The 21,252-nt window shown below is 54.6% G+C and overlaps 1 protein-coding gene across 22 annotated transcripts in view; it reads right to left on the reverse strand.

Annotated features, from left to right (window-relative positions):
- Positions 1–282: 282 nt before the first annotated feature.
- KIFC3 (kinesin family member C3) overlaps positions 283–21,252 on the reverse strand; it is a 36,266-nt gene continuing 15,296 nt past the window's right edge. For 6 of the 22 annotated variants that reach the window (XM_081032615.1, XM_081032631.1, XM_081032627.1 and 3 more), the window contains 17 exons: positions 12,305–12,370; positions 11,637–11,780; positions 11,263–11,502; positions 10,579–10,752; positions 9,863–10,010; positions 9,651–9,781; positions 7,800–7,911; positions 6,370–6,551; positions 5,420–5,524; positions 3,996–4,126; positions 3,325–3,448; positions 2,964–3,093; positions 2,644–2,873; positions 2,239–2,373; positions 1,705–1,813; positions 1,143–1,170; positions 289–951 (listed from right to left, as the gene is read on the reverse strand). In XM_081032615.1, coding sequence (XP_080888741.1) covers positions 1,166–1,170; positions 1,705–1,813; positions 2,239–2,373; positions 2,644–2,873; positions 2,964–3,093; positions 3,325–3,448; positions 3,996–4,126; positions 5,420–5,524; positions 6,370–6,551; positions 7,800–7,911; positions 9,651–9,781; positions 9,863–10,010; positions 10,579–10,752; positions 11,263–11,502; positions 11,637–11,780; positions 12,305–12,370 — 2,166 coding nt within the window. In that variant the 3' untranslated portion in view covers positions 289–951; positions 1,143–1,165. Of the gene's footprint in view, positions 986–1,142; positions 1,171–1,456; positions 1,814–2,238; positions 2,374–2,643; positions 2,874–2,963; positions 3,094–3,324; positions 3,449–3,995; positions 4,127–5,419; positions 5,525–6,369; positions 6,552–7,799; positions 7,912–9,650; positions 9,782–9,862; positions 10,011–10,578; positions 10,753–11,262; positions 11,503–11,636; positions 11,781–12,304; positions 12,371–15,162; positions 15,253–21,252 lie in introns of those variants that run through there. The other 16 variants (XM_081032635.1, XM_081032623.1, XM_081032626.1 and 13 more) reach the window with 8 other exon arrangements.

The following is a 21,252-nucleotide window of genomic DNA, read 5'->3' on the forward strand; positions in this document are numbered from 1 at the left end:
GTCGTCGCCCTGCGTATTGTCTGGGGTCCTATAGGCCCTGGCAGGGGCAAGTCCAGGACCCCACTTGTGGTTTGGTCAAGGCTGGGAGGAGCCTTCCTTTCCCATCTATGATGGAGGTGACAGCAGCGTTTATGTCGTGATAAGCGGGGAGTGGGGGGCACACACACCCCCGTGGATGTTCAGGACACTCAATCCTCACTGCAGCCAGCAGTGGGGAGCCAACTACATGTGCCGATGCCCTGCTTCCTGTGAGCTGACCGGGGCTCACAAGACCAACTCTTTCAGGCTACACTTGTGTAAAAAGGCTTTTATTTTAATAAGTAAAAATGGCTAAGCTTCCAAAAGTTCTTAAATAGGATTTCAGAGGGAGGACGATGTCAAGAGGCCAGTGAGCAAGGCGAGAGCCTCATGTCAGGCAGATGGCGGCAGCCGCAGAATCCCGGCCCTCTGGCCTCAGCCATAAATACAGCGCGGCCCGTGGCAGGCAGGGCCGGCCTCCTATGTACACTAATGAACACCATGTACATGCCCAGTGGGGGGGCAGGAGTGCCCCGGGGTGCCCACCAACTGCCCCATTCCCACGGTTCCTGTGCCTGCCAGGCCACCCACTACAGAGGGTGCCATGCAGGCTGGGAGAGCTGGCCAGCTGGGCGCGGGCCCACCCTCCCCCACTGCTGCCCTCCCCGTGAGGGCCCTCTGAAGGCCTGGGTCTGCCAGGCGGAGCAGGCCACTCCTGCCCTCCATCCCATGCCATTTGTACCCAGAGCCACAGCCGAGACACCATTTCCTTCTGAACATGTTTCTCATGTCTGAGGGGAGGCAGAGAAGAGGAGCCTCCACTCTGGCCTCCATCTCCTGGGCTGCAGCAGGAGGCCAGTGAGGCCTCGGGGACCCAGCCCCTGGCACGGCAGGGTAGACGTGTCTATCACACAGGCAACGGCCTTGACTTCCCTGCAGGTGGGGAGAGGTGTTGGTCAGCCTCTGGCTAAGCAGGAGGGAGCCAGGCAGAAGCACACAGACAGCAGGCAGCAGGACAGACCCAGCCCTGAGCAGCAGGCTCCCAGCACAGCTCTGCAACCCAAGGCACGGGCAGGCGGGCACGCGGCAGACAGGCAGGCCTGAGGCACTGGCCCCACACTCACCTGGAGACTCTGCAGCCCCAGCCTCAGGCTGAAATCAAAGCAACAGGCGTCTCACTGGTGGGCTTGCCTTGGGCCAGGACCCCTCAGGACCCTGCTGCCCCCACCTACCCCTTTGGACTCCAAGCACTTGCCAGGTCCTAACCTGAGTGGGGCCAAGTGGGGGGCTAGAGCCCTGGATTCCAGTTCTACGACCGGGATCACACCTCATCTGGGACTTGGGGTGAGCCCTGCTCTTTCCACCCTCCGGAGCTGAGGCCCACAGCTGGCGATGCCAGGCCTGCTCTGGAGGGCGTGTTGCATGAGCCCCACCAGCCCAGCCTAAGAGACTCGTCCTGGTTCTCAAGTCAGGTTCTCAAGTCAGCAGCCCATTAGGAGCCCTGAGGGCTGGGTTCTTCTAAACACTACCCCGTCTCCAAGGGGCCTCAGATTTCCCGTATGTATTCACTGTCTGCCCCGACTACTTCCCAGGACCAGGGAAGGTTGTGAAACAGGTTCTGAAGAAGTTTTAGAAACTTAAAAAAAAAAAAAGTTGTTTTCACCCTCCCACGCTCTAAAGACTCACCCGAGGGCTGCAGCCTCCTCCGGATGGAGCCTGGGCGGCTAGTGGTCCCAGAGCTGGGGGCCGAATGGGCTCGAGCCGAAGGCTGTGACGTCTGGCAGGCTGGCTCCCACTGTGGGCAGGGATGGCCAGGTGGGCTGGGGCCATGCAGCCCTGGACCCCCCGCCACCATACTTCCCTCCACTCCCCTTCCAGCCTCCTGAAACTATTTCCTCATCTGCAAAACGGGCATGATGATGATATCCCATTTCAGTTATTGTGAGAGTTAAGTGAGAGAATCCATGTAAAGAAGTGAACCAATCACTACTGAGCATCTCTATGCCAGCCTGCAACCCGTCCACCACCCCCCAACCAGCTGATGACCCCACAGGTCACTCTGAGGCCAAGAAGAAATCCTTGGACTAAAGAGGCTACCGGGTTTGGGTTCAAGTTCTAGCTCCAGCACCTCTGGCATCTTCCGCTCCCAGACCCTCCCTCCTGCCCCACCTGGTAAGTCTGGCCCAGGGCCGCCAGCGACAGGCACGAGCCATCGTGTACCTCCAGATGCTCCTGGCTGGACCAGGACGCCAGCTCTGCCCTGCGGGACCCGGGGCCCAGCTCCACAGAGCGGACCCTCTCAGCAAACTTGAGGGAGTAGAGCGTCTCGCTGGTGTTCTTCTCCACGGGGGACACCTAGGGGACACAGGACTCAGTCCCCACCCAAGCCAGCCACCCCCACAGAACTAGAGGGGGCAGCATGCTCACCAGAGGGCGCTCACGGCCAGGGGCCTCTAGAGGGAATGAGGGAACTTGTGAGGCACATACGGTGCACGTGGCCAGGTCTGTGGGGGAGGCTGGAGGCGTGCACGTCACTAACTTCCCTGCCCACCTGGGGTCCCTGGTCTGGGTGCTGGCCTGCCCATACACACCGAGGACCGCCACCGGCCCACCTGAGACCCTCACCTGTACCACCATGAGGGTCTTGCTGTCCCCACTGAGCGAGTCCTGCAGGAGGTAGGTGAGCTTGGAGTTGCGGAAAGGCACGTGGCCCTGGCGGGAGCGCAGGGCAGCAATAACGTCCCCCAGGGCTGACAGTGACTTGTTGATGTGCTGCGCCTCCCGCAGACGGCTGCCCTCGGCCCCCGACTTTCCCACTCGCTCTGAGCCGGCCAAGTCCACCAGGTTGAGCTTCCCTGTGGGGAGGACACTGGGCAGGTTAAGGCCGCCCCCGCGGGGTGGGTGCCAGGGGTGCTCAGGCCAGGAGGCCCATCGCCCTCACTCACCGGCGGTGCGGAGGCCGGTGCTACAGTCCACGCCGCGTACAGTGACAATGAGCAGGGCATGGGAGCGGGAGCTGTGCTCGTTCAGGTTGGTGAACTCCGTGGTGCGGTTGGTGTGGCCGAACTCAAACACCTGGGGGGGTGGGGCAGGCACGTGATAGAGGCGTAGGGTTTGGAGGAGGCCTTGGAGTACCCCAGTGAGGGGGTATCACGCTCTGCATCATGCAGAGGAGGAAACAGGCTCAGAGAGGCACAGAGACATGGCAGAGCCTGCGTCCGCCTGTTGTGACCTACTCCAGAGCAGCTCTGCTCGTGGGTGGGATGTCCCCAGATTTCCCTGCCCCCAGGCCTCCCAACCCCACACCTTGTTGATGTCGTCCACGCTTTGCACCTGGAACTCGGTCAGCCCTGGCACATACAGCTGCCCGCTGCCATCTGGGCACAGCCGGATTTCCAGTTTCTCCTGGGGCTCCTGCCCCAGCAGGTCCCTGAAAGGGCAGATGGGACAGTCACTCCCTCCTTCTGCCTCTGCTTGCATTGCATCCGCCCCCCAGCCACAAATGTTCCCTCACACATCACACCTTCAGGAACCTTCCGTGGACCAACGGGCTAAGCCCCGCATCCTCCTCCAGCTCCTCCCCTGCACTCAGGCCACTGAAGGGCAGAGACCAACCAGTCCCCAAAAGTCCTGTGGTGCTGCTGCTGCCCCCACGATGCACTGGCCCCTGTGGGCAGACCCCACCAATCCCCCCACTCTCACTTATCACCACCTGGTACAGCCTGCAGGTAGGGTGAGGACACTTCAAGGGAAAAAGTAGTACCTCGGTCGGGGGCCTCAGAGAGCCCTCCTCCCCCTCTTCCCCCTGCTCACTGGTGGGGGGAAGGGGCCAGGGACCAGCAGACCCTCTGGGCAGAGTCTTGATGTACAGCCCCCACCCCTTTCTTCGAGGAGACCGCACTTCCCATCCCACATCGCTCCTGAAGACCACAGAGCTGCCTGGGAGGCCTGTGCCCTGCCCCCTAAGTGCCTCCCACCTGAGGACCTCGTTGTAGATCTCGGCGACGCTGACGGTGATGGTGTACTCCCAGTCGGATGCCTTCTCCTGCACCTCAGAGAAGAGCAGCTGCAGGGCCCGCTGGTTGATGCCTGGGTTCTCAGGGGTCCCCTGGGGGCAGAAGCAAGGCCCCAGTGAGCTGGGCCTCTCCTGACCATGAGGTGCCCATGCAGATATTCACGGTGTCTATGGCCCTCACCCACCTCCAGCTACCCCTTACAAGCCAATCTCCCTGCCCAAAGCTCCTACCTGCGTGCTGTTCCCCCCAAATGCCCTCTACCGGCTGCAAGCAACTTCCCACCTTTGCAATGGCACCACCCTGCCAGGACTTTCCTGAGACTTAAAGCAGAGCATCTGTGTGACAGCCTGGCAGGGGACTACACAAAAAGAGGCTGCTGAGCGCCAGATGTGTACCTGGCCCTTGTGGGCCACCTGGGAGGGGCACTGGGAACCTATGGTTTCCCTGCCACTGCCCATGGGGGGGCCCAATGTCAGGGATGTCACGGGCAAGGCTCTGTGGGTGAGGGAGGGGAGGCACAGGCAGAGCTGGCACATGCCCTCGTGCCTGATGGGCTGGTTGGCTTTTCTGAAAAGACATCTCCCCTCTGATGGCACTTCCCAGCTGCCTACCACTTCTGCTCAGGACTCCTTGCCAGGACTCAAGTACTGCTATCTGGCAGCCTCCCCCAAGGGCCCTCTCACTCCACTTGTCCAGACACCAGAACACCTGCCCTCCTCCTCTACCCCAGGAACCTGACAGCACCCCCTGAAGAGCCCGGGAAATGCTAACAAACCAGACACTCCAAGGGTCAGCCTTCCATTTTACCTACAGTCAAGATTCTTCCTCCCAGCTACACCCGATGGAGAGAGGATGGCCACAAGCAGAGAGATGAAGCTCTGTTCTGGGAGTGGCAGTTAAGAGTGGGGCGCCCCCCCCCCCCGACAGCCTTCACAGGTCAGTCTCTCCCACTGCCCGAGATCTCCTCAAAGGCTGAGACCTGCCCTCCTTCATCCTGATAGCCCCAGGGCCCAGCACGGGGCAGTCATACAGCAGGGGCCCAATAAATGCACGTGGGTGAGGCAATGAAAGCCTGGCCTGAGAGACCGTGGCAGTGGTCTTCCCTGGACTCAGACTTAGGCCAGCATCCTTCTGCTGCCAGTTTGTTACTGGCATGCCTGCCCCTCACCGTACCCACTGGGACCATCACAGGCGCACGTGGGCAAGGCGCCTCTTCTTCAGGCCTGGTGACTTGGGGGCTCTGCTGCCAAGGTGGCTATGAAGACCCAGTGAAGCAAAATATACACCACACAGAACCCTGAGACCAATGAGGGCAGTCCCCATTTACAATACCAAGGGGGCAGTCCTCACTCTCGGAATACCTGCCCCATCCAGCAGGCACCCACCTCCATCGTGTACGTCTTGCCAGCACCCGTCTGGCCATAGGCAAAGATGCAGACGTTGAAACCGTCAATACAGGAGGTGATGAGGGCCTGTACCTCCTGGAACACCTGGGGAGGAGACATGGGATGAAGGATGTGGGGCTGCCAGGGCGGCTGGGACCAGGGCCCCCACCGGTTCCAAGTCCAGCTACCTCCCCCGACTTTTCTCTCCTTCAGCAATATTACAACACATGTAATTGTGGACAACCAGCTCACGGTGGAAGAACCGGTGACTAATAAGTCACTTGCACTAGACATCAATGGCAACCTGGTTCCTGAGAGATGGAAGAGAAGATATGGCAGCGCTTACTGCCGCCAACACCTGAGGAAGGGGCCACCCATCCCCAGAGCTTCGGAGCCACTTTCACCCCGACCCAGATTCTCTTGAATTCAAGGAGAGCACAACAAAATGAAGTCAGAGGCCAGCGGGTGCCTGGCACCTCGTCCGCCTGCCTGCCAGTGGACAGAGGATAAGGGCAAAGATAAAGCCAGGCATGGAGACAGTAGGGCACAGGCAAGACAGGCCTGGCAGGTTGGCCTTACTAGAGATGAGAGGACAGCAGATGGTCTCACAGGCTGGAGGGGCCTAACGCAATGCTAGCCAGGATGGTGTGGAGGGGAGGGGCTACGCGGTGGGCGGGGCTGTGATGGTGGGCGGGACCACGTGAGTCGGTGGGGCTCTCCTCCCCAGCAGCGGCAGCTAAAGCTGTCAGTCTTAGCTTCCCACACCATCTTCTCTCCACAGAGGAAGAAGAGAGAGACCCAGCCTTCTCCATCCTGTCACTCCTCCATTCTTACTCTTCATTCTGCCCTCCCCTTCACCACCTCTCCCTTTGCTGATGAGTATCAATTATACATCTCCCCTTCTCTCCACTGCTCTCTGTTCCTTCCCCTGACCCAACAGCCACACTCACGTCCTGTTGTGAGGCCTTCGAGGAGAAGACCTTGTCCAGCTCAAAGGATACAGGCTTTCCTTTGTGCAGCAGGTGGATAATGGAGTCGTCATCAGGATCGAAGCTCACTGCATTGGTCGCCTCAGGTCCTTCCCCATCCTCTTTGGTGACTGGCCGGACACGAGCAATCACCCGGATATTCCCTGGATTGGGTAGGGGAGAAGAGAAAGGTATAGGCCAGGTCAAGAGCAGCCTGTCACACAGTGTCCACTGGTGTCCTAAGCAGCCCAGGGGCTCAGCCCCTGACTTCTAAGCAAGGCCCCCAGGGCAAGGAGGCCCACAAAGCTGTTACGTCACTCACACAATATTATGAATTCACTTATTGGTACATTTTCTTCCTGAGCAAAGCAGTTGAGGGAGGGAGCTTTACCTTGAGGGCAAGGAGGAAAGGGCAATTGTGGGGCTCAGACACTACACCCAGTCTGGTTGGGATACCAAAGTGGACACTCTCTTTACCTCCCCGTGGTTCAGTTTCCTCATCTACACAATGAGGAGCTCGGGTCCCGGAATACCAAGGGGCTTGTTATACCGTTGTAAATGGGCACTGTGAATGCCAGGGCAGGAATCAGACGGGCACACAGGACCAGGCGCAGGTGCACAACTGGTGGCCCACTGAATGGGCACAGGCAATGGGGCAACCTCAGAGGTGTTTGGAGGCACAGATCTGATCACACCCCTCACCCTCGCTCCCAGCCCATCAGTGGGATCCCCGTGCTCCTGGAATAAAGAGAAAATTCTGCACCACAGCCAGCTTGTGCCCACCTTCCCCCGTCACCTGTCCACTCCAACTCACAGCCCAGGTCTCAGCTCTAGCTTCACCTCCTCTGGGAAGCCCCGACACCCCCTACTGTCAGATACCCAGGGGCTCTCGGAGCTCCTCCCCCGCCCTGGTAACAAGGTCAGTATTGGGATTCTCTGGATGATTAACAACCACTGTCCACTCTGCCAGCTGAAGTCAACACTGTGAGGGCAGGCATGGCGTCTGCAGGGCCTATGACCATACCTCAGTGTCTGGAACAGCACCAGGCACAGAACAGGTGGTCCCCAGACTTTTGTGAACACGAGAAATCTCAAACTTGACCAAGCCCTAGGTCAGAACAAGGGGCATTCCAGCCACCCACCACCCAGTGTTCCGATACTTGAGCCGGTGGCCACCCGGGGCCGGGAAGTTGCTTGCTGTGGCCTTGGGACAAGGGCGTCTGCATTGGACAGATGCAAGTCCCTGACTTCTCTGCACCTCTGCTGCCTTATCCTCAAACAGGGAATGACAGCAGCACCTCAGTGACAGGGCATAGCTCCGAGGAGTGGTGCTGGGGGCCATGGGGAAGGGCAGGATCACCTCGGAGCCAGGCTGAGGACCCCTCACCCCCACCAGCCCATCCAGCAGCCACCTTTCAGCCGCACGAGCTCGTTGTGGCACTTCTTGCGCAGCTGCAGTTCCCGGCGGTACTTGCGCAGCAGCTCCTGGTTGTTGCTGTTGACTTCCTCAATGGCCTGGCCGATCTGGTGGGGGATGGGCAGCACCGTCAGGCTGGGCAAGCTGCATTGACCAACTGCCCAGAGCTCAGTCCTTGATGTACACTGTCACATGTCAAATTCTTCTAGTGACCCCTCTGGGTAGGTTCTGCTACCAGTCCCATTTTACAGAGGAAGAAACTGAGTCCCAGAAAGGCTAAGCCAATAGTTCAACGTTGCCTTGCTAATGAACAAAGAGCCAGGACTCAGCTTCACTCCACAGCACTCACACTTGATGACATGATTCAGCTGGACCCAAATCCCAGGTCTACCCTGAGTAGCTAGGGGACCTGAGGCAATAGGTTCAATGTCTTCAAGCCTCAATTTTCTCATCTGCAAAATGGGGATAAAACCATCTAACTCACGATCTATAAAAGCTGGTAGGTAAAAATCTCTAAGTTGCATTTCATAGGGGAAAGAAGCAAGATGCAGACCACATGTACATATGGCCCCCGTGTTGGTTAAGAGGACATATGCAACAGTATGTTTTATCACACTCAAAACACCCTGGGGGAGATGTTGGCAGAGAGATGCCTTTCCTTTTCATCTGATGCCCTTCTGCAGGGCTTGAACCTTCTACCATGTCCATGTATTACTGACATAATTTTGTAAAGGAGAACTATCTTCTTGTCCTAAAATACATCAGTCTCTTTACCCTGCAGGGCAGTCATACAGATTCAAGGAGCCGCCGGCTATAAAAGGCTCAGCAAGTAGGAGGCACTTAAGAGACATTGGCTGTTCTCACACTGTACAAGCACAGCTTGAAAAATTAAATTAAACCTAACAGATGTAAGAATATATGTAGCATGCTTGAGATATAAGGATATCTGTAACACGTTTGGTTTAAAGAGTTATAACAGGGCGGAAGGGGGGCTCAGTTGGTTAGAGCGTGAGCTCTGGGCAACAGGGCTGCTGGTTCAATTCCCACATGGGCCAGCGAGCTGCGCCCTCCGCAACTAGAATGAAGTCAATGAGCTGCCGCTGAGTTCCCAGGTGGCCAGATGGCTCAGTTGGTTGGAGCGCAGCATGCTCTCAACCACAAGGTTGCCGGTTCGATTCCTGCAAGGGATGGTGGGCTGCGCTCCCTGCAACTAACAACGGCGACTAGACCTGGAGTTGAGCTGCGCCCTCCACAACTAAGACTGAAAGGACAACAACTTGACTTGGATGGAGCTGATGAGTCCTGGGAAAAACACACTACTCTTCCCCAATAAAAAGTCCTGGAAATACACACTGTTCCCCAATAAAAGTCCTGTTCCCCTTCCCCAATAAAATCGTTAAAAAAAATAGTTATAATAAGTCAAATGCCCATATACCGTGTTTCCCCGAACATAAGACAGGGTCTTATATTAATTTTTGCTCCAAAAGATGCATGTTTTCAGGGGATGTCTTATTTTTTCATGTACAACAGTCTACATTTATTCAAATATAGTCATGTCATCTTCTTCTGGAACATTGTCATAACGTACTAAATGCGTCTATCTGGCTGACAATCTTAACTGGAGCTTATTTTGGGGGTAGGTCTTATTTTCGGGGAAACACAGTACCTGCCCCTGACAATCTGTTTTTCTAACAGGGTCTGAGGGTGGCAATGTATGTGTGTGTTTAGGGGGAAGCCGCTGTCTGGGGTGCTTTGTCTGCATTTTGGAAGAGAGCCCTGGGTGGATGCTGCGTCTGCCCAGGGCTCCAGGCCTCTCCCGGCCACACACCCCACTGCCTGCACTCACCTCGGCCTTGACACTCCTGAGGGCCTCCTGCAGTAGCAGGGGGAAGCCGCGCACCTGCCGCTTGAGCCCATTGTAGTCATTGGTGAGGGTCCGCAGGGCTGGCTGCAGTGTCAGCAGGTTGGTCCGGACGCCTAAGGGGACACGAGGGGTATGAGGCAGATAAGGTGACAGGCTTTGGCGTGGGGCAAGCCAGGGCCCAGGGGCCGGCTCACCTGCGAGGTTCTCGTGCACGGCCTTCATCTCCACCTGGGCTCTGGCAAAGGCCTCCTCGATGGCCCGGTTCTTGTCCTCCTCCAGGGACTGCATCTCCTCTAGCATCTGCCCGTGTGCCCGCTCCAGCTCCGACTCGTACATGGCAATCTGGCAGCCAAGGCCAGAAGCTCAATACATGGGGCTCAGGCGGGAGTGGGGTGGGTGCCAGAGAGAAGCCCCGCCTCTTACCCCCACAAATGCACCTGAACACACGCATGCACACACGCACAGGACAGGGGTAGGATGGCCATCTCTCTCCCCCATAGGGCTGTGAGCTCCTTCTAGCTACTTCCCTGGGTTGCCCCAGCACCAACCTGGGTCCTTGGGCTCATAACAGGTGCAGAAGCCCCAGGAAAGCAAGAAGAGCATTGGTTATAATACTGACTAGAGCACCTTTCCAAGAGCATGTGTGTTGTGCCCTGTATGAAGAGCCTCTTGTGATTCTGTCCCTGAGCCCTGCCGCGAGGTGGGTTCCAAGATCACATCATTTTACAGACAAGGAAAGAGAGACTTGAACAAAACTGGCCCTTGGTCACAGAGCCAGCGGGGAGAGGAGCAACTGGAACCTGGGTCTGTCACACCCCCAAATGCCAAACACTGCCCCGTACTGAAGGCCCGCCCCCGCTGCGTGCACGTGCTCCCCGACAGCCACACGCACCCCACACGGCATGCACACCTGCGCCCGGAGCTGTGCGGTCAGCTGGTGGGAGCTCTGCAGCTGCTGTTCCATCTCCTTCAGCACCTGCCTCTGCATGGCCACCTGCTCCTGCAGGTGCTGGTTCCGGGCCTGGGACTCACTGAGGGCCTGCTTGGTCTTGGACGACTCCACCTCCACCGTCTTGATGATGTACTGTCAGACGAGAGAGGGATGGGCACATGGAGGTATGGGGCCCCTTGACCTCACCCTGGGGCCCTGAGCCGTGGCTGGCCTGGGGAGGTACAACCCACCAAGGGCCGCTGATAAAACTAGAGAAGCCAGGAGGTCCCCCTGTCCAGAATATTGCAAAGGCCTCCTGGAATCTTCTTATCTTAATGAGCCCACTCTGAGCCTGACTGTGGCCCCAGCCTGGGCACAGAACAGACAAGAAGAGTGAAGATGAGGGCAGAATCCATTGGCACATCCACACCTGGCACGTCGCGAGTACCAGGCACAAGCATTGGTTGTTAGATGCCTGCCACATGCCCAGCCCTGGACAGCCAAAAGGCAAAGGGGCCGGTCCGAGTGCAGACCTGGAATGCTGCCTTCAACCACTCACGCCTACTCCACATGCCAACCCTGCCCTGGGCGCCAGAGGCTGAGCACTGAGCCACAGTCCAAGCTCGCGTGGGCACTGCACAAGGCCGCCGGCCCGGGGCTCACCCTGACAGGCGGCGACTGGGCCCGCAGGCTGGCGATGGTCTCGTGGCTGTCACGCAGGCGCCGGCTGAGCCGCTCCTCTTCCTGCGCTTTCTCGGCCAGGCAGTCCTTGAGCCGCAGCTCCACTTCGGCCAGCCGGTTGGTCTTCTGCTGCACCTCCAGGTTCAGCTCTGACAACACACCTTTGTTCTCCGCCACCTCCAGCTGGAGCTGTGATAGTTTGTCACGGAGCTGGGCGCTCTCCTGCAGACAGGAGACAAGGCACAAGGCCCAGACATGTGTGAAGCAGACAGATGGACAGACCTGCAGGCAGGGGTCCCTGTTAGGAATAGAGCCCCACCCCCACACCCTCCAGCCCTCCCTGGTCCTGTGCCCACCTGGCTGTGCTCGCAGCCCGTGCAGGGGGCCGCCGGCTTTGCCCGCAGCTCCTGCAGCTCAGCCTCACAGCGCCGCATCTCCTGCCTCAGTTGCTCATTCTCCACCATCAGCAGGTCCCGGTGCTTCTCCAAGTCGGTGCCTCCCTGCAGAGTCACAGCCAAGGGGGGCATGTGGCCAGGGCAGATGGAGAGGAGAGAAGAAAGGGGGATGGGGCGGAGAGCGTGCAAGGGCAGGGGAGAGAGCAGGAGTGGTGGGGAGAAAGACAGAAGGAGAAAAGGGAAAGAAAGGCGAGTGAGGGAGAGAAGAGCGAAGGGGCTCGAGAGAGATGAAGACAGCGGAGAGAAAGAGCAAGAAGGGCGGTGCTCCTTGCAGCACTCCACCCCTTTCATTCTATTTTCCTGAGTGTGAAAGTAACAAGAAAAGTCACATTTATAACAGAGTTCACACTCCTATTTCACGTCAGCAGAGAAGTAACCTCCCTCCCCGTGGTGATCACACGGCCTTTGAGGGCCTAGTGACTGGTGACATGTATTTAGGGAGCATCTTCGAGATAGGATGCAGTCCCCGTTTGGACTGGACGGGGTCACACCCCTCGTGTGGAGGGGCCAGTCTGCACAGGGTGAGTCAGCCCCCCTCCACCCCATGTAGGATGCGTTATTGGTCTCACCAGCTCTGACCGGAGGCGGCTCACTTCCTGGGCCTGGCTAATGAGCCTCTCCTTCAGGTTTTCCACCTGCCAGCACAAAGCCAGGGGCACGGGTGAGCCATGCTCCTCAGCTCCAGCCCGCACCCAGGCCTCTTGCCCAACCCCCCAGCCCCAGCCCTCCCTCTGTTCAAGCATCAGGCCACACCTGGGACTCCAGGTGAGAGATACTGGCTTGGTCCTGACAGCCATCAGCACCCTCTCCCACCACGGGACCCAGCCATCTTGGGCTCGGTTAAGTCTGGGGGACAAGTGCAGCAGAGGTGACCCCTGTGCCACCCTGGGCCCATGCCAGGGACAGCTCACCAGAAGACTCTGGAGGCTGACCCTCAGTATGCCTGCCTTACACACAGACCCCTGCCAAGCCTGTACCTACTTTTCTGTTTGTAATTTTATATGCTTTTATGTTTTTTAACAGGAAAACAAGGTATACAAATGTATTTAATTTTTAATATTCTGAGCATAAGGGCATCACAGGAAGAAAAAGTGAATACCCTCCTATATTCTTTTTTCTTAAAAGGGCCCCCAAATTGTGTAAACTCCAGGCACTATAAAACCTGCATCCATCCTTGCCCAGCCCCTAGAATTTTCCACTTTGAGTCTGCCTTCCGGGAAAGCTATGGCCAGTGAGGCCGTTAGCAAGAGAAGGGGGTGTGCACCCCATCGGCAGGCAAGGGTGACCAGCTGGAGCCTGGGGCGGGGAAACCAGCCCTGAGGGGGCAGCTTTCAGGACGGGACCGTCCCTGGAGCTGTCCTCCAGCCGGCCGCCCTCCCCGCAGGCCCCAGACCCGGGTTCCACCTCAGGAATCTCCCCTTGGGAAATAACCCAAAATGCAAACAACGGCTTTGGCACCTGCGTTCATCAGAACATGTTTGGGGTTGTTCTTGCGGAACGTTCTGTGGTGACCACCCACCCGCACCTTGGAAAAGGCACCGCGAGAGTCAGACTCACTCTGCGGAGGTTTAGGAGGTGTGGTGTACACAGCAGGCCATGAAGCACTGGGTCCTTATTACTAAACAATAATGACAAAGGGGCCTATAGGGGCCGGCCAGGTGAGGCAGGAGAGGGGCAGCACAGGACCAGGCGCCCAGGATCTACCTGGAGGAGGCAGCCACCATGCGGACTGCAGCTGGAGGGGGGACACACAGGCCCAGTGTCGCCAAACTTCTAACCTTTCAAGTGAGGCCAGACGTTGGGATTTCTGGGGTGTGTGTGTGGAAAATCTCCCCACTTTAATGGCTCAGGTGCCATCAACAGCCCGGACTGGAGCTCACTGTCTCCCAGGGATGGAGAAGGCGGCTGAACCACAAGTTGGGCCTCTGCCTCTCTGGGCAGGTCAGGGGAGAAAGTGATCCATGGGTTCCCCTAACCCCTCACCCCCCGACCTCTGAGGTAAAGGCCAGGGACCCCAGCGCAGCTCACTCATGGTTGGGGTGGGCAATTCCAAGACACAAGACCCGGGGTGGGGCTGGGAGGCCCAGCCTAGCCGCCCAAAGCCTCCTGGTGGACAAGCAGATAACCTAAGGGCTGTCACCTCTTCCACCAGCACGTTCCCTCTTAGCAATGCACTGGGCCATGGACCAAGCAGGGTGGCAAAACTTGGGCCACTTCTCTGCACACTGTCAGTACTCCCTTCTGTTAAGAGCTCGTGCGCGTGGTGCTCAGCTCCTTTGGCCCCAGAGGGGAGTGAGGGAAGGTTTGCACGAGGCAGCATTCCATTCCTTAGTAGTGAAATGGGGAATCACCTAAATGCCCAACCTTAGGGGAAGGACTAGGGACTTTATGGTACGTGCACACATAGACTATCGGGTAGTCATTAGTTATGTTTACCAGGAGCTTTAAATGACGTGGGGGTAAGCTTCTCATCACATGAAGTCAAAGACAACTCCAAAAACAAAATTGTGTGCAGTACAAAAAAGTAGAGGTCTTTGGAGTGTAGAATTACATTTGACAAATTCTTTATGCTTTTCAGTAATTTTTAAGTGCTAAAGAATATGTATTCCTGTTGCATTCCCCCCCCCACCTGAAATAAGTGGGTCTACCTCCTTTTAAAAGGGTGGAGGCCCCGCTCTCACCCCACTTTCCTCCCTCAGAAATCACCCAGCACGGGCCACTTGCACTGAACCAGCACCCGAGTCAGGCTGCGTCCTCAGTACCAGGCTGGGTGTAGTCTGACCTCGCTTGTCCCCAATGACATTGCTTGAGTGGCACTTAGACCCCAGTGCAGTGAAAGTGGGATTTTCCAGTGTTTACTTGGGGGTCAGGACACCCGCCTGCCGCCTGCCTGCAGCCCAGGCTCCTGTTTCCTTCTTGCATCACAATCGGAACCCTAGGTGCTCCTTGTCTCTGTCTGGAACTCTGAGGGGTGCCCTAAGGAGGTGGCTACAAAGGGGGGAGGAGGCTGTGGGTGAAGGGGTTGAAGGAGGGGCTGTAAAAAACTCCTTTTGTCAGAGAGGTCAGACACTCACTCATCTCCTGGCTTGTCTAGGGCAGCAGGGGGACAAAGTCCAACACGGTGGGGTGGCCAGTCAGGCACAAAGCTCTCAGTAGTGTGTGTGTGGTGACTGAGCTCCGGGAGGCCAGATCCATGTGGGGCTGGGAAATAGGAACCCATGCTGCCCAGGAATGGGACCTTTGCCTTTCGCCCGGAAGGGTCAGCTTTGGGAGGGCTTGGGGGAAAGTGCCAAGAGTCCCTCAGGGTCAGGAAACAATGAGTAAAAAAGACAGACAAACGGAGGTATCCAGAGAACCACAGACAGGAGACGGCAGACCGGCTTGGAGCAGTGAGGAGACAGAATAAGGAGCTGAGGGTGAACCTCACCAGAAAAGAGGGCCTTTCACAGGAGGCAGCCCCTGTCGGCATCCTCTTCATGCACCTACCACAGCTCTGAGCCAGCAATGGTGCTTGCACCTGTATGCAAGGAGAGGACGGTCCTTCTCCATCACCCATCATGAGCCCCAGCCCCAGCAGGGGACCGGCACATAGCAGATACTCAGTAAACACGTAAAGTGCCAGCAAAGGGGTGTGTACTCCGAGTGCAAAGAGCCACAGGAGAAAGCAGGCTCCTGACAGACGGCTGGGATGGGCCCCTAGGACAGCACAGTGGCCACTCTAGGGTTGAGGAAGGGACCAAGCTGGACTTGGGAGCTCCACGCTCCTCATCAGCCAGGAAAACTGAATCATGGGCCTGGTGCAGAGGGAGGAGCAGGGAGCTGGGGCCTGTGTGCAGAACTGACACGACCCACGTTTACATCTCTTGGCAGAAGCAGCTCCACAAACAGTGGCGCTGCCCTGTGCAGGACTCTGCTTTCTCAGCTACCTGCTCCTAACAATGCAGACAACCTGCTGTTACCTCCCACCGTGCCTGGCCCACCATCATCAGCTGTCTCCCAAAGAAAGGGGGTCTCTCCCAGTGGCAAGGCAGAGGCATTCCTCAGCTAGGAAGGCGAGAGGGCCTGGGGTCTATTAGGCCTCAGGAAACAACCCAGAGGTCAGAGGGGCAGCCCCAGGGAGCAGCCCACCCTGTCCCAACACACTCCCCTTCCCGGGAGACCTGACTCCTGCCTACGAGACCACTGACCGAGCATGCCTGGCCTCGTCCACTGCCAAGGTTTCACATTCAAGTCCTTCTGCCACTGAGGGGCACTTGAAAACATGGCTTCTCAGGCCAGACTACCCAGGTTCTAATATAGATATCACTGTATCTGCCAGATAACCTTGGACAAGTCTCAGCTTCACCAAGCCCCTCATTTCCTCATCTGTATAATGATGCTACCTCACTGAGGGTGTCATAAGAATTAAGTGAGATTAAATGAGATAATATATGCAAAGTGCTTAGGACAAGGCCTAGCACATGTAAGTTCTGTTCCTGGAATGAAAGTCTGTGAAGGGAGGGATATTTGTCTATTGTATTAGGCACTGGACTCCCAGTGTCTGGCACATAGTAGGTGTTGAGTGCCTGGCACATAGTAGGTGTTGAGTAAGTACATGCAGAAAGAATGTTGAATGCATCAGGAGCCAGGTAAAGCAGGGTCGATGAGTAAGGCCACCGGGCAGGTGGGGGGGCGGTGGTGGGGGTGTGGGGGCTCGGCACACTGAAGGATGCTCACTTCTGCCAAAGGTGGGAACTGCTACTAGGTGCCAGGGAGTGGGTGCCATGCAGAATGTCAGTCCCAAGGTGCCACATCTTCCAATATTTTATGACAGAAAGAAAGTCCAGATTTTTATGCGAATTTAAATAAGATTTAAATGTTGGCAAACAATTAGATCATTTAAAAAGCAGGCCAATTAAAACTAACAAAGTCAGCAAAGTGGTAAGATATAAAAATCAACCCTTAACAATCAGTTGTGTTTCTATATACTAACAATGAACAACCCACAAAGGAAATGAAGAAAACAACTACGTTTACAGTAGCATCAGAAAGAATGAAATACTTAGGAGTAAGCTCATCCAAGGAAGCAAAAGACTTGTATACTGAAAACTACAAAATGTTGCTAGCTAGAAGAAATTAAAGAAGATATAAAGAAAGGGAAAGACATCCTGTGTTCCTGGATTGGAAATTTTTACATTAAGATGTCCACACTACCCAAAGCAAGGTGCAGATTCAATGCAATCCCTATCAAAATCCTAATGACATTTTTTTCAGAAACAGAAAAATTCATCCTAAAATTCATATGAAATCTTAAAGGGCCCCAAATCGACAACACAACCTGGAAAAACTGCAGGTCTGACGTTTCCTGATTTCAAAACTTACTACAAAGCTACAGTAATCAAAATAATGTAGTATTGGCATAAAGACAGACATATAAGCCAACGGAATAGAATAGAGATCCCAGGAATAAACCCTCATATATGTGGTCGAAGACTTTTGGCAAGGGTGCCAAGGCCATTCAATGGGGGAAAGGACAATCTTTCCAACAAATGGTGCTGGGAAAACTGGATATCCACATGCAAAAGAATGAAGTTGGACCCTTACCTAACACCATGTACAAAAACTACCTCAAAGTGGATCAAAGACCTACATGTAAGAGGTAAATCTATAAAACTCTTAGAAGAAAACATAGGGGGAAAGCTTTATACATTGGATTTTGCAATGATTTCTTGGATATGACACCAAAAGCACAGGCAATAAAAGAAAAAATAAATAAATGAGACTTCATCAAAATAAAACCTTTTGTGCATCAACAGACAATATCAACAGAGTGAAAAGGCAACCCATGGGATGGGTGAAACTATCTTCAAGTTATATATCTGATAAGGGGTTAATATGCAGAATATATAGAGATCCTTCAACTCAAAAACAGCAACAAAAGCCAGATTCAAAATGGGCAAAGAACTTGAACAGACATTTTTCCAAAGAAGATACATGACCAATAAGCACATGAAAAGATGGTCACTATTCACTAATCACTAGGGAATTGATAATCAAAACCACAATTAGATACCACTTCATACCATAAGACGGCTATTATAAAATAAAATAAAAGGAAAATAACAAGTATTGGTGAGGATATGGAAAAACTGGAACCCTTGTGCACTGTTGGTGGGAATGTAAAATGGTACAGCCATCGTGGAAAACAGTATGGTAGATTCCTCAAAAAATTGAAAATAGAACTCCTATATGATTCAGCAATTCTACCTCTGGGTACGTATCCAAAGTAATTGAAAACAGGGTCTCAAGGTAATAATTGTACACCCATGTTCATAGCAGCATTATTCTCAATAGCTAAAATGTGGAAGCAACTCAAGAGCCCATGGATGAATGAATAAGCAAAATGTGGTTGTGTGTGTGTGTGTGTGTGTGTACACAATGAAATATTATTTTACCTTAAAAAAAGGGAATCCTGCCATTTGCAACAACATGGATGAACCTGGAGGGCATTATGCTAAGTGAAATAAAGCAGTCACTAAAAGACAAATACTGTATGATGCTACTTACGTGAAGTTCCCAGAGTAGCTAAATTCAGAGAGACAGTGTGAATACACTTAATGCTACCGAACTGTACCTTAAAAATTGTTTTAAGATGGTACATTTTATATTATGTGCATTCTACCACCATTTTTTTAAATGGTTAAAAACATGACACATTTGAGGGCAAGATCTAGGCTGCCGCCGGTCTGTGGCCTCTGAACACAGTTTTTTACGGTTCTATGTTGAGATGCAGGGGCAGTAAGGGGCGGGATGCAGTCTGCGCGTCTGCAACACTGGCAGGAGCCTTGGGAGCGTGGAGTCCATCACTCCAGGGACGTCCACAAGAGTGGGACGGCTGAGGTACCAGGAAGTGACCTGGGGCTATTGTTGCCAACGTGGGGGAGGGTCACCTGGTCTAACCACAGCCTCCCTTGGTTGGTAGGCCAAGACCAATGGCCTCTGTGGCCTGGGTCAGCTGGGTGCTCAAGGACTGAGGACCTCCGGCCCGAGTGCTCCTCACAAGGAGCATGGTGGGCTCCAGATTAATATAAACACCTCCACCTGCCACTTACCAATGGGAGGCCTGACAAGACTCCCACAGCCCTCACAAATCCAGGTTCCAACAGTGACACGGCAGCCCCATTTACTGACTTCGGCTTTGCCAGCAGGGAAGGGGGTCTTCATAAGATCAACACTTTGAACCTCTCAATCCTCTAAGGTAGGTACTATCATTATCCCCCATTTTACAGGAAGGAATACTGAGGTTCCAAGAGATTAAGCCTTGGTTGAACAGCTTGCTCTAGGATTATAACCTGAGCCCCTCCGAATGACCCCCGCGGAGCCCTCACTCTTAACCACTAGTCACACTGCCTTTCAGAAAGAGCAATGTGGGAAAGCAGCCCCTTCAAAAGGTGAGTCTGGTCAGGGCTGGGAACAAGGCACCATGAGAACAGGTGGCGTGCTGTACCCCATGGTGGGCTTTTCTCAGAGAATCAACACTTAGAAGACCAGCGAGAGCAATCTGTGTCATAGCACAGTGGGGCTGACAGGATACCAGAGCATGCAGCAGTGACACTGCACAAGGCACAGAACTTTATAGGTGACCGCCGACTTTTCTGTCCGGTCTCACCATTGATCTGCCCAATAACCACGAAACAACATTCATCGGTTTAGACACTGGGAAAGGCAGGCTCAGAGAGGAAGCCACGTCCCACAGCTGCACAGCCAGCGAGTGGCACAGCCACGACCAGAATCCTGCTCCCACGATTCCAAACACAAAACTCGTCCAGGTGACAATGACGCTAGTGGCAGGGGCCACACCAATAACGCTGCATCATCTCATTGGGTCCGTTTTACAGATGAGGAAAGTGAAGCACACAGTGGTGATTAACTAGCCCAAGGTCATACAGCTAATGAAGGGTGCTGAAGTCGGGATATGAACCTGCTCCAGGCCCACGTGGCTGGCCAGGTCCACAGGGCCCGACCCTCCAGAGAGTGGCTCAGAGACCTGAAGCTTCACGTACGTCCCCGGAGAGATTTGCAGAAAAGAGCTGGCAGTCAGAAAGTTCAAGGATAAAACAAAGTGACCAAACACCAGGCACCATTCTGAAGTCTCCAAATTGTCCAGAGGAGCAGGGGAGGGGAGGGTGGTGGGGAGTCGGCGGTGGGGGCTGGGGATGTCTGCAGAACCACAGACACCAAAAAGGCTGCAAGGCTTCACTTTCATCGTCTCCTCTAAAAAGTACACAGATTTCGCTAATTAGGGAAAAAAGTGTTTTTTAAAAATCACAAAAGGCCACATATTATTATGATTTCATTTATATGAAATGTTCCAAAAAAGCAAATCCATAAAACAGAAAGCAGATCAGCGGTTGCCAGGAGCTAGGGGGGAGAGGGAAATGGGAAATGACTCAATAGATGTTTCTCGGGTGAGAAAATGTTCTGAAATTAGACCGTGGTGGTGGTTGCATCACTATCTTAATACACTTAAGACCGTTAAGCTGTACACCTTTAAAGGGTCAATATTTTGGCAAGTGAATTATATCTCAGAAACAAAACAACTTGCTTGAAAAGTGAAGTGGGAAGGTCAGGGAGGGAAGAGCTGGCCGCTCAGGAACCCTCGCCTGCCGCCCGTGGTCGGTGGGACGTGTGTCCCGCCGGGTGGGGCCTGCACCACCCGCCCACAGCCCCCCACTGGGCACCCCTCGTGCTCCAGCTACACAGGCCTTGGTTCCCTCCTTATGTCCTCATACAGCCGGCCCTCCGTATCCTAGCGTTCCACATCCTCACACTGAACCAGCCTCACATCAAAAATATTTGAAACAGAAAAAATATTCCAGGAAGTAGATCCCTAAACAATACGGTATAACAACTATTTACATAGCATTACATTGTATTAGGCATTATCATTAATCCAGAGATGATTTAACGTATATGGGAGGAAGTGTGTAGGTTATATGCAAATACTACACCATTTTCTATAAGGGACTTGAGCATCTGAGGGTGTTGATATGGGGGGGTTGGGGTCCTGGACGCAAACCCTGCGGTCCCCCCGACCCTCCCACCCCCCGCGCTCACACCTAATGTGTTCATCTTGCTCCTCCTGGCAAAATCCCTTTGCACTGACTGTTCCCTCAGCTTAGAAAACACTTCCTCTGCTCTGTGCCAGATCTCAGCTCAAGTGTCACTTTCTCAGGGAAGCCATCCCTGACCTCCCCAGCAGGTGCTAACCTCCCAGACAAAGCCCCTGGTACAAGCCCTCATGCCCTATCTGAATGCCCACCTGCAAAGCCCTTGTGACTCTTTCCACTTTACATGGATGCATGTAACTAATGTCTGTTCTCCCCCAGACGGCAGCCTCCACAGGCCAGGGCGTGCCTGTCCTCCAGGCATCCCCAGTGCCTGTCCATACCAGACATCCAGCAAACATCTGAGGGAGGAGGCACGTGGGCACTGCAGGAGGCAATAGTGATACAACACTGCTTGTCACACCCTGCCT

Source organism: Rhinolophus hipposideros (genome assembly GCF_964194185.1).
Source record: "Rhinolophus hipposideros genome assembly, chromosome: 21".
Lineage (NCBI taxonomy): Eukaryota > Metazoa > Chordata > Mammalia > Chiroptera > Rhinolophidae > Rhinolophus > Rhinolophus hipposideros.